The sequence below is a fragment of the Bombyx mandarina genome, chromosome 03, assembly GCF_030267445.1.
Source record: "Bombyx mandarina strain Sakado chromosome 03, ASM3026744v2".
Classification (NCBI taxonomy): Eukaryota; Metazoa; Arthropoda; class Insecta; order Lepidoptera; family Bombycidae; genus Bombyx; species Bombyx mandarina.
The window spans coordinates 14262877-14275349 of NC_143210.1; the positions used below are offsets into that span (position 1 = coordinate 14262877).

General features: G+C 45.6%; 2 protein-coding genes across 6 annotated transcripts in view; one reads left to right on the top strand and one right to left on the bottom strand.

The window, feature by feature from the left end:
* Positions 1–12473, top strand: part of LOC114247164 (uncharacterized) — an 88060-nt gene that overhangs the window by 67869 nt on the left and 7718 nt on the right. For all 5 annotated transcript variants that reach the window (XM_089740136.1, XM_089740137.1, XM_089740140.1 and 2 more), the window contains 11 exons: positions 26–222; positions 1099–1209; positions 2084–2216; positions 2517–2578; positions 2830–2958; positions 3050–3173; positions 3610–3696; positions 4317–4501; positions 4576–4705; positions 4792–4899; positions 12270–12439. In XM_089740136.1, the coding sequence (XP_089596262.1) occupies positions 26–222; positions 1099–1209; positions 2084–2216; positions 2517–2578; positions 2830–2958; positions 3050–3173; positions 3610–3696; positions 4317–4501; positions 4576–4705; positions 4792–4899; positions 12270–12439 (1436 nt within the window). The remainder of the gene's footprint in view (positions 1–25; positions 223–1098; positions 1210–2083; positions 2217–2516; positions 2579–2829; positions 2959–3049; positions 3174–3609; positions 3697–4316; positions 4502–4575; positions 4706–4791; positions 4900–12269; positions 12440–12473) is intronic.
* Positions 6204–11112, bottom strand: LOC114247193 (uncharacterized). Its single transcript, XM_028180081.2, has 5 exons — positions 11069–11112; positions 10715–10835; positions 9838–9988; positions 7247–7367; positions 6204–6508 (listed from the first exon to the last, which is right to left on the bottom strand). Exons 1-5 carry the CDS (start codon positions 11110–11112, stop codon positions 6280–6282), a joined length of 666 nt encoding a protein of 221 aa, XP_028035882.2. The 3' UTR covers positions 6204–6279.

Sequence of the window (12473 nt, forward strand, 5' to 3'; positions counted from 1 at the left end):
CATTTGACCATTTCTCCCCACACAGGCGTTCGAGCTAGCGAAAGCGAAATTGGATATAACGGAACTCAAAAACAACTTGAGTCAAGCGGACAAACAAGTGTCGGACGCCGCCGCCGACCGCGAGCTCAGCGCGCAACGACACCACCAACTGCGCCACGACCTGCTGCACGCGCTGCAGGAGAAGCAGCAGCTGGCCGAGCAATTAGAGCTCGTACTGTCTAGGTGAGTAGGGCCATTGTCGAGTGACGCGCGGGGGGACTGTGCGGGGGCTTCGACAACTTAACCAATGTAGACCTTGCGGCGACTCACTTACCCGCCACTACTTGGGCAACCGCCTTATAATTCGACAAAATCGCTGTCGCTTATGAATTGAGGCAATCATACATTATTGTTGTTCAACACTTCGGAATCTTAAAAAACTGAGGGCAGTACATATCGATATTCGCTGTGTTACCCATCGTTCGTGTCAGTGCCTTTACTACTCCTACATGTTCGTTCTTTTTCATGCCACTTGTGTTATAGCTTGTTTGTGTATATTTCTATCTTCAATAAACTATTCAAAGCAGTACATATTCATACTCACTGTGGAAACCATCCTTTGTGTCAGCGCCTAGTGTCGGTAGGCAGCGGATTGACTCTGCCCCTGGCATTGCTGAAGTCCATGGCAGACGGTAACCACTCACCATCAGCTGGGCTGTATGCTCGACTGCCTACAAGGGCAATATAAAAAAAGCCTACCCAATACAGTTAGAAGTAGCACTGCTATTACAGCTTCTACAGCCTTATATGTTCATCAGTACCTTATACTGACAACATAGCCCGACGCCCGTCTCGGTACTATAGTGTTTTATCGCACTGTTATATCCGGGCTGCAGTACCGTAGATATGCAGACCCTCCCGTATTCCTGCTGCATCAGCTCTCCCGTAACCTTATCCATACCATACCTCATTACTATTCCCACTCACTCAATCAGTTCGTCTCCATCCTTCGCCGCGTTCGCTCCTATCACTTTTTATTAAATCCAGTGCGAATTATATTTTAGTTTTTTTTAAAAAGAAATTCATAGTATCCCGTAAAACAGCACACATTCGTTCTAGGTTACGCGAGGAGTCAGATGTTGAAGAATTAAAGGCCAAGCTGAGGCAGCAAGTGGAGAGGTGTCACGAACTGGAGGCCGAGCTGCAGGACGTCAGGGAGCTCGCCGACAGGTCGGTGTTGTGGTCCGTGGGCTCAGCTGGACGGGCCACTCGCGCCGTTGCTCTACTGTATCTAAGGATACGACCTCGACACATGTACACGAGTGACTTCCTCGCAACATCGTATAATAAAACATCAGATCGGAAAGAAAAAAAAATTTGCCTAATTACTGGTGGTAGAGGATCTTGTGAGCCCGCACGGATGGGAACCACCACCCTGCCTATTTCTGCCGTGAAGCAGTAATGCGTTCCGGTGTGAAGGGTGGGGCAGCCGTTGTACTGTAACTGAAACTGAAGCTTAAAGCTCATGTCTCAGAGTAAGTGGCGGCATTTACGTTGTTGGTGTCTATGGACTCCGGTAACCACTTAACATTAGATGCCCTTTGAGCTCATTAACCAATCTATGAAACATACAAACAAGTTGTATTGAATACTTGTTGTTTTAGTGATTATGTATTCAGCGTGAACTTTAATCTTCTCCCAACACACGCCGTGACGCTGTAAGGAATTAGTTTATACCTGACACACGTCCAGTCACGTCCAGCATAGATTACTAAGTATTAATACCAGTGCTAAGAATTTGTCAGAACTCTGTAACACTCCTGGTGGCGTTGACCACGTGCTTGTCTTTGAGTATAAATTTGCAATTCTGCTCATTACTTAAAAATGCTAAGCAGCGAAGCTTTGAGTGTTCATACACGTCGAGGGTCTCTCGTCGAGCGGGGGTCCCGTACGGTGTCTCGCGCGAGGACTTCTAACCGAACCTCGCGGTCGGCCGAGATGATAATAATATTTGAATCTGCTTAATGAAAATATCAGTGTGTCGGAGTCGTTACACGCGGTATCGGATATCTGCTACTGTGATCACGTTAAAATGCTATCTCAGGTCTACCGGCCCCGACGGGGGGTCAGGAGGGGGGTCGGGGGACAGGGCGCGGTCCCCCACGGCGGAGCTGGAGCGAGCGGTGCGGCTGCAGCTGTCCTACTCGCACGCACTCGACCACACCATCATGGACCAGGTATACTCGCGTACACATGAGTTTCATTCCTGTTATAGATTCGTTTTTCGCAGTAACACTGTTTCATACATATCATCACCTTAATGTTTAAACTAGATGTGTTCAGCGATCCCGTCGGCGTAAAGTTTGGAATAATTTAACTTTTGCATTACATCTGGTTCTTTTGATCGTAGTGAGATAAGGTATACATAATATATTAATTTCAAGTCAAATCTTAAGCTATGAGTCTTCCTTCATAATTGGATCTAGAGTAATTGTCATTTATGTACACCCTCGCGATAATGGAACGTTGGTCGACAGATCCTGTCCGCCAGCAGCGACGAGCACGAGCCCGTGCCGCGCCTGGCGCTCGCCGCCTCCGAGTGAGTGCAACGCTGTCACGTTCGCCCCCCTCTCACAGCATGCCCCCCATAGCGACCCCCACAGTGCCCCCCACAGCGACCCCCCACTACAGATTGCTGTGATCTTTGATAAGAGACCACGAAGGATTCAAAATGCGACCAAATCATTTAATAGCCAAATTACGTTTAACGCTAATCGGATCTTCAACTTGATGTCGCGGTGCGGCCGGCGGTGTCGTGCTCCTGTAGCAGTGTGTGCGTGTGCTGTGCAGGTCGAGCTCGGCCCGATCGTCGCGCTCGGAGCGGGAGCGGGAGCGGGAGCGGGAGCGGGAGCGGGAGCGGGTGGCGGTGTTGGAGGAGCGGCTGCGGGACAAGGACGCGCTCATCGCTGAACTCAACAGGTGCGACACGCGCAACTATACCCAAGCGCTAGTCTGGCGCCGATGTCCGACACGCAGTAAGCGAGGTCCACTGTACGCTCGGTGTCCGCAGGGTGCGGGAGCAGCTGGAGCGCGACTGGCAGACGGCCCGGCTGCGCTACGAGGCCGAGCGGGAGAACTCGGGCCGGCTGCAGCTGCTGCTCGACACGCAGAAGGAGACCGCTCTGACGCTGCAGGTACCGGTGTAAAGTGCTTTCTAATAAACTTTTTACTGGTGGTAGGATCTCTTCAGAGTCTGCTGCCGTGAAGCAGTAATGCGTTTCGGTTTGAAGGGTGGGGCAGCCGTTGTAACTATACTTGAGACCTTAAAACTTATATCTCAAGGTGGGTGGCGCATTTACGTTGTAGATGTCTATGGGCGCCAGTAACCACTTAACACCAAGTGGGCTGTGAGCTCGTCCACTCATCTAAGCAATAAAAAAAAATACTCCCTCCCAAAACGATTGTATTGTTAAAAGTATAAAGCAGCAGCGTCGTCGTATCGGTGGCCACACAGTGCCTCCACACTTGCGGACACGAACTTTACGTCCACATGATCATTTTCTCTTCTCCAAACTACTATCATTATCAATGAAATTATTATTTTGTTAATAATAAAATTGTATTCCGCAGAAGCAAGACTCGAACATGATCGAGATCCTCAAGAAGCGCTTGGAGAGCGCCATGCACGCGGAGCCGCCGCCGCGCTCCCCGCCGCAGGTCCGTGCAGCCTCTTACGTGTGACGTTACTTGGGCTTAGCATATACATAACCATAGATTATGGTCAAATATGACATTCTTGTTTATTAAATCATATTTTTTTAGGGATTTTATGACCTGGCAACTAAGACTTTTAGGTCATGTCTTATTTTAACTTGTATTGTTATTTTTGTGAAAAATGATAACATGGAGTGAAATGAAATGAAATGAAGATGATTAATTAATTTGAGATATTAATCAACTAGGATGAGACTAAATGAAATGCGATGAGATGATATGGGGTGAATATAATCTCAGTAAAATGGTGGTCATTTACTGAGACTTTTTGTAAAATTCCGGGAAGTTACATCCAGTGGCTTTGTTTTATATGTGCACTTTCACAGGTACTAAATAGTTAATAAACCACCGTTATTACACATTTAAACCTGAAGAAACACTAAATAGATAAAATAAAATAAATCACACAACTTCACTCCTCACGTTCCCGCCAAAAAGTCTATTAAACCATAATATTTATATTTAGCATAGTTTTATCAGCTTGACCAGCTCTATCTTTTCACACAAACGCGGCTCAACGTGCGTGGTGCCGAGTTACAGTACATTTGGATATTCTGTTGTAGAGTGAGAGCGAGGAGCGCTGGAAGGGCGAGGTTCTGCTACTGAAATCGAAGCTGCAGCTGGAGCGCGACAAGCTGTCCGACCAGCAAGCCATGTGGGAGCGGGACAAGCTGCACAAGCAGCGGGAGCTGGACGCCAAGAACGAGGTCTGCAACACGCTCAGGAACGAACTCGCACACATCAAGCGGTAAGCGCGCCGTGACCGTCGAGCGGTGACGTCACCGACTGCTCAGCGACTCAATGCGATCTCGCACGTTCCAGGCGCTCGCACGACTCCAGCCTCGAGCTGCTCCGCGCCAGGGAGCTGGCGGCCGCGCAGGCCAGGACCATCGACACGCTGGAGCGGAGACTGGACGCCTGCGAGCGGCTCCGGCCCGTGGACGACGCGCTGGTGAGCACTCGCGTCTACACCCTTCAACAGCTGGGTCAAAAGAAAATTTACCAACAAAAATGTACAAATGTTTTCCTTCACAACAGTCGGAAATCGAGATCCACAAGATGGAGCTGACCCGCGAGATGTCTTCGCTGAAGAAGTGTTTGTCGGACAGCATCCGCCCCGCCGACACCCCCGCGCCGCACCAGCTCGTGAGTAGCCCCCTGCGGCCCCCCGACGCCCCCCGGTGGCACCCGACGCCCCCCGGCGGCCCCCGGTGCCACAGCGCGAGGGGCCGGGCACGGACTATTTGATAACATCTATCTAAAGTTATGATTATAAAATTAAGATTTATAGTTACAGATTATTTAGCTAAATTATATCACGCGTAGGAAATTATGTAGTTCTGTTGTGAAATACCCACATAAAGGGTGAAAACGGAACTATTTTATTTGCAAACTTATTGAACTGCCCTAGAGCTGTTTTATATGAAACTTAGATTAAATAAACAAATCATCACTTGGGTTGGTAGGTAAAAAAATAGCAATTTAACAGTTTTAAAATTAAAATGAATAGTAGCATGTACCCGTCTTTTTTAATTACTGCTGTACTCTAGCGCGGGACAGACGTTGCTGAATGGAAAGAAAGTTTCGTTCATCTAAAGAACGTCGTACATCACTTAAATTGCCGCGCTGTTGATTTGACAACTTTTTGACTTCGTCGATGTATAGTATCCGATGGGTCCTTCTTGAAGGCGTAAGAATTTAACATGGATCACCAAAGAACGTGATATATAGAATTTGGATTGTATTTGACTATAGCCAACGCGTCTCCAACTTTCTGTAATATCGTGAAGTGCTCGGCTCCCGTTCGCCGCTGAGATACCACTGAGGGACTTACGCCGCGCGGCTAAATACCCCTACCATTTGCGCATCGTATAATTTGAACCCACTTACAATCCCGCACATGGTATAGGTATTTACTCGCCCCACCAGATGCCCCGTTGGGCTTAGAGCCGCGCAACTTCAAACAAAAGCTGATTGCGATATCAGAAACTAACGGTGTCTGCAACATCCTTCAGATCAATGTCGTGCCGGAATGTCCAAGTGACCGAAAGCGCGTCTAGGGCATCATTGTGTGTCAGCACTATATCAGGCTGACAGGTCCGACACTGTTTAGAATAGCACTCTCCAATTTTCACATTTCCGCCACCATACTTAATGTAACTTTTTTGTACTTTTCCACCGGTTCGACAAGATGACTTTCTCCGTTTAGATACACGCAGAGCATTTAAAGCAGTTTCGGTACCTGGCAAACTGCTTCACGGTCTACAGTCATTTTTCTTCTTAATAAGCATTCTTAATTATATGACCACCGCTGTAGTATACACATACAATGACTCCATCCGCTAAATGCTATGTATTAGTACGGGATAAGCACGGGGAGTGGGATGAAGTGGGGAGGGACATAGGTTGACAATAAAGTTATTGAATGTAACATTTTTGAATTTTCTTTATTCAATGAAAACGGAAAATACTACAACAAAAATTTAGTTTTAAACTCTCGTAACAAATAGCACCCATGTTGAAATCTCACAAGCTCGTACTCGGGCGGTCGGTGAGAGTGTCTGCGCAGCCCTGCCTCTCGTCGGCGGAGAGGGGCTCCACCGCCCACAGCGCCAGCGCGTGCAGCGCGTACAGGGCGAGGTACAGCGCGTACAGCGCGGCGGTGAGCAGGGCCAGGCCGGCCGGGTACAGCCGCGGCTCGTCCTGCCGCCGCCACCACTCCTCGGTCCACTTACGGAAGTACTGGCACGCGTTCCTGAACGTTGGACACGAAATATCAGTGTTGGTCGTCCATAACATGCAAGAGTTAGAGTGATATCTTCCATCCCACGCTAGCCGCCGCCGCCCTCTCACGTGACGCTGAAATCGATAGTACAAAAGTGTCACATGACTGGTCGCGAGTCAGCCACACGTGCCGTATTAAAGAGCGGGACATACGAATGAATCTTGGCTCATTTGTTAACGGAGGGGTGGTGGCACTCTCGTTTCGTTAGTCGTCGTGGTCTAAAGAAGACGTCCGGTGCATTCGTATTCCGATGCATTAGTGTTCGAATCCCGCAGACGGGCACCAATTTTTCCAATGGAATACGCACTTAACAAATGTTCACAATTGACTTCCGCGATGAAGGAATAACATCATGTAATAAAAAACAAACCAACAAAATTATAATTTATGTAATTACTGGTGGTAGGACCTCTTGTGAGTCCGCACACCCGTGCGGTACCTACCCAGGTACCACCATCCTACCTTCTTCTGCCGTGAAGCAGTAATGCTTTTCGGTTTGAAGGGTGGGCAGCCGTTGTACTGTCAAAACTGAAACTTAATGAACCCATGCTTCAAAATCGGAGGCGGCATTTAGGTTAGATGTCTATGGACTCCGGTAATCACTTAAGCTCGTCTACCCACCTAAGCAGTAAAAAAACGCCGCTGTCTATGGTTTCTGGTACGTCCGCACGTCCACGTGTGTGTGGCGTCGTTTGGTCGATAACAAACCTGAGAGCGGGCAGCGCGGCGTCGAGCGCGGCGACGAGCGCGTGCAGCGCGTGCGTGAGCAGCACCACGAGCGCGCACACCGCCAGCAGGTAGGGGGGCCAGCGCCCGCTGCCCGCCGCCGCTGTGCGCAGTCACACCGGGGCAGGATTAATTTCATCATGAAAATCCACCAAACACATTCAGTCAAGAAAGTACAGGAAAGATGATTTGTTTATTGTTCCAAATTCGTAGGTTTTTTTGTTGCTTATTAGATTGGTACAACTGCATGTTCCATTTTGTTGCGGAGTTTGAGTAAACGGATACTCTTTATTTTTCGCAATAATGAAGTAACACTTTTTTAAACATATCCGCAACACGCTTCGTCAGATTATAGAAACTAGAGTTATCAGCAACATGCTTTGTCAAAAAGTACAATACTTTCAGCTGCAAGCGTCGTCATAAGTAACCTATAGGTCCACGCAAACAGCAATGCGCGCATAGGCATCGACTAGTCAAACAAGCCACTCTGGATAGCACCAAAAGTACCCATTACGCTAGCAGCATTGCCACGCTGTATGGCAATGAATAATCTCTGGACCAAATACGACCCAGACAGACCCAGAATTTGAGTTCCATCTGTTATTTAGATTAATACAGTGCTGTTTTTAGTTGTATCACATCTAATGTGTATTGCAAATTTCATAATGGATAAAAACATCGACCAAGAACTTCTTAAATTTTGCATCACCAATAAAAAATTTCCCTACCTTTTCGCTGGTAGGCTAAGAGGCTATTCCAGCTACACCCGGACGGGTAGGTGCGCTCATGGGCTCAACCTGACAGAATTTGCTAACACTGGACCTAACAAGGGCAGTGTTTCGCAGAATTCACTACCGGATCAGAATCGCGACCCACTGAGAAGATTCGGCGAGAAACTCAGCGGGCTCACCAATAGAATTTCGTGTTCAGAGTCACTAGAAATGTTACAGAAAGCTAATGGTGAATCGACCTTATCAAAAACACGTGCTTATGAGTGGTACACAGCGGTCAATAGCAGTAGAGATATAATGGAAGATTTTCCTTGCATCTTACCAGATGCAGTTGCCGAAACGTTGATGAGACTGAAGTAAACATAGCAAAAGTGAAAGAAATTGTGACTGAAAATAATCATTGAATTTTGAGAGAGGAACTTACTGTGTCTCTCGAGTCGATCCGTACAATTGTAAATGATCATTTGGATATGAAACGTATTTCCGCTCGGCTAGTCACAAAATACCACAATTTTGTCCAAAAACTCAATCGCATGAGTCGCTGTAGACATGCTAGAATGAGTCGATTCAGGTGACGAGACGTGTGCTCACGAGCTTGACATGCAAACTAATCAACAAGCTTCGTGGCGCCTTCCAACTGATTGGAAACCACGCCAAAGTCGATAAAAAAACAGTCATGTTGACTATTTTCTGTAACTATCGCGGTGTTGTGCAGTGGGAATGATTGCCCAAAGGTCAATGGGAACGGTAAATAAAGAATATTGATTGATCGTTATGTGGCATTTAAGTTGGCAAATTAGACGAAAAAGGTCAGTTTTGTGGAAAATAAATTCTTGGATTTTGCACCATGATTATGCGTCTTTGCAAAAGGCCATTATTGTGAACCAATTCTTGAACAAAAACTCACAAAATACCATCGAGCAATCGCCTTATTCACCAGATATGACCCCAGTCGACTTCTCTCTCTTTCCTAAACTCAAATTACTATTTCGTACCACCCGTTTCAAATCGATTGAAGATATAAAAGAAGAACTAAACTCAATTCCGGAAAAGGCGTTGAAAAATTTCTTCATGATTGAATCATTCATTGGCGTAAGTGTATCGTTTCTGAAGGAGCATACTTTGTAGGTTATACAATAAATTTGTATGAATATCCTAACGTTTTGTGTATTATTGATGTTTTCCGGGTACTTTCTTGAAAGAGTCCTACATTCTATTTTTACGTAGCTCTTACACGCAATCTGCTAGACGCGGTTTCTGCTGACATACTAACAACACTATTCAAATATAATTTAGGATCTATGATGGAACACATCCCATAGATGCCGTTCGGATTGTCGAAAATCCCATTCTCACGGATCGATTGGAACCTCTGGTTCTGTGGAGGGACTTCATTTCTTTCCGTATTTTGTACCGTATATTCCATGGGGAGTGCTCTGAGGAATTGTTTGAGATGATACCATCATCTCGTTTTTACCATCGCACCGCCCGCCACCGGAGTAGAATTCATTCATACTACCTGGAGCCACTGCGTTCATCCACAGTGCGTTTCCAGAGGTCTTTTTGCCACGTACCATCCGGCTTTGAAATGAACTCCCCTTCACAGTGTTTCCCGAGCGCTATGACTTGTCCTTCTTCAAACGAGACTTGTGAAGAGTATTTATACGGTAGGCAGCGGCTTGGCTCTGCCCCTGGCATTGCTGACGGCCATGAGCGACGGTAACCAGTCACCATCAGGTGGACCGTATGTTCGTCTGCCTATACGGCAATAAAAAAATGCACTCTTTTCGTATCTGACCAAAGCCCGCAGACTATATAGTGGCGAACAAGTGGTACAGGTACCTTGTATGAGGGCCCCGTTGCCTATCGCGGCCCCGGTGCTGTGCACAAGGTCGGTGGAGCGCGCGCGGCGGCCGGCCCGCAACAGGCGCAGCGCGTGCTCGGACGCCGACCGCGCCGGCCCCCCGCCGCCCGCGCGCTCGCTGCGGGACGGCTGCGTTGCGGGACACATGCGACACGAAACAATATATCAACTTGAAAAATTGCTATGGTAGACACCAGTTTGACAAAATCAAACCCGTAAAATTATTATTTGCATAATTACTGGTGGTAGGACCTCTTGTGAGTCCGCACGGGTAGGTACCACCACCCTGCCTATTTCTGCCGTGAAGAAGCTATGCGTTTCGGTTTGAAGGGTGGGGCAGCTATACTTGAGACCTTAAGACTTATCTCAAGGTGGGTGGCACATTTACGTCGTAGATGTCTATGGGCCCCAGTAACCACTAAACACCAGGTGGGCTGTGAGCTCATCCACCCATCTAAGCAATAAAAAAAAAACCAGCCTATAGCTTCTTATTTCATTCCCCACCAGCATACAAACGTCGACTGGTGGTCATAAGCCTTCTCAAAGATTGGATTTAGTTTCCGTCAAACGTAATCATACAACTTCGATATTGTTACAATCTCTATTGTGTCTGAAGCAATTATATATAATATGAGTAAATTGAATTTGAATTCAACACATTAATCTAAAAAGTTTTTGTTTCACGATTTGATGTTCAACTGTCGCCTCAGATTAGAGATACCGTGGTTGTGCAATTCTTAGGCCCCTTCCTAACTTTATTGAGGCAGTGCTTAAGACAATTGACCAAAAAACTGATGTAGAATCAAAGATATTATTAATGTAACTAAATTTACTCCCGTTCAAAATAATACGCACAGTGGGCGATAGTTTCGCACACGACGTAGAGCTCTTCTCCCTGATCTTGTCAACTTCTTCAGGCTTCGGTTCCTTCGCGTTCAACTCCGTCTTAGTGAAAGAGGAATGGTCTCCACACATGCTGAAGGAAATCATGGAAATTGTAGTTTAATTCAGCAAGTGACTTTCAATATTTTAACAACCTACAAATTCTAGTACAAAAGAAGGCAAAATAAAAGGGCAAAAATCAATCAAATTGCAAGACGCAAGGTCGATGCCGAGCAAAAAATGTTTTCAGTTTCATTAATGTTTACACGTATTAAAACATTTAAGGAAAGTAATAAAATTCAATGAAAACTAGTTTTGAGTACTCACATCATACTCGGGAGCTTGAAATTTTCGTTTTTAACTTGTTCCATGATTTTATTTTCTTGTTTAACTAAATCGTTTTCATTGTTTCAAAGATTTATTATAAAAAAATTATGAATTTTCCGCGGAATTCATGCGTATAAATTCCAAAAATATCATGACACCATCAAAACGTGTTCTATTTTTGATCGAGAATAAATTGACAGATACCTAGTTAAGATTTTTTCGTGCTCTGAACTGATGTGAACATCAAAAAGTTGTTATTGTGGGCGACCTGAATACCTATTTATCGCTTGTAATCTGTCTTCCGCTCGAAGGTGCAAAGTCTCTTCAATACGGAACATGTGCGACAAATATATAAATATTTAGGATGCTTAAATAAAAGCGGCTGTAAATCTATACTTCTTACTATAATATTATAAAGATAAAGATTTGTTTGTTTGTTTGCATTGAATAGGCTCCGAAAATAGTGGATCGATTTAAAAAAATCTTGACATAGGCTATAATATTTATGGAAAAAAAGTAGGGATCCTTACTAGAACTCCAATAATGTAACCCAAGGTGTAAAAAAATTATTTAAAATATTCTTTACATCGCGTGCCCTGCGAAAACTATCGAAGATAGAATAAAAAAATGTACTACGGACTTTGTAGAATACATTATTATTTACAAAAAGTGTCGTGACAGCATATGTCTAACTATTATAGTTATGCCGCAATAAGTGCCACCGCCGCCCCGCCTATTTCTGCCGTGAAGCAGTAATGCGTTTCGGTTTGAAGGGTGGGGCAGCCGTTGTGACTATACTGAGACCTTAGAACTATATCTCAAGGTGTGTGGCGCATTTACGTTGTAGATGTCTATGGGCTCCAGTAACCACTTAACATCAGGTGGGCTCAGCTCGTCCACACAGCTAAGCAATAAAAAAAAAATAAAAAAAAAATATTTAAAAAAATATCGTTGAAATTTTTGTTAAAGACCCGAGCGGAGCCGGAGCGGACCACTATAAAATAATAAACGTTTATTTTATGTAAAAATGTACATAGAGACACGCACATATAACTAGTTTGTTATTGTGTCATATTAATATAATATACAACTTTTTTGCTCTGTAAGACAAATTATACCCAAACTATTTAGGCTTAGCAAAGTTAGTATACGACTCCTGTCAGTAAAAAAGGATCTGAACGAACTCGGTCTGATGTTTCAGATCCGCTGTCTCCACAGTCGTTGTATCCGCCTGGAGAGCATCCGCAAAGCTCTGATCTGGCAGAAGCGGTACCTTCAGCGGACGCTGCACGGCTACGTCCAGCTCGAGAGGACGCTGCGACTGCCCTCGTCCGGCGCCGCCCGGGTCAGCACCGGCAAGGAACGGTTTAAGTAAGTTTTATTCAGTCTCTTCGATGGAAAGACC

Excerpts from the sequence above, each read along its gene's own strand:
- LOC114247193 (XM_028180081.2), bottom strand. The coding sequence starts at position 11,112 with ATGGAACAAGTTAAAAACGAAAATTTCAAGCTCCCGAGTATGAT. Across the intron at positions 10,836-11,068 it reads TTCAAGCTCCCGAGTATGAT|CATGTGTGGAGACCATTCCT; the intron begins GTGAGTACTCAA and ends GATTTCCTTCAG. Across the intron at positions 6,509-7,246 it reads GCCGCGCTGCCCGCTCTCAG|GAACGCGTGCCAGTACTTCC; the intron begins GTTTGTTATCGA and ends TCCAACGTTCAG.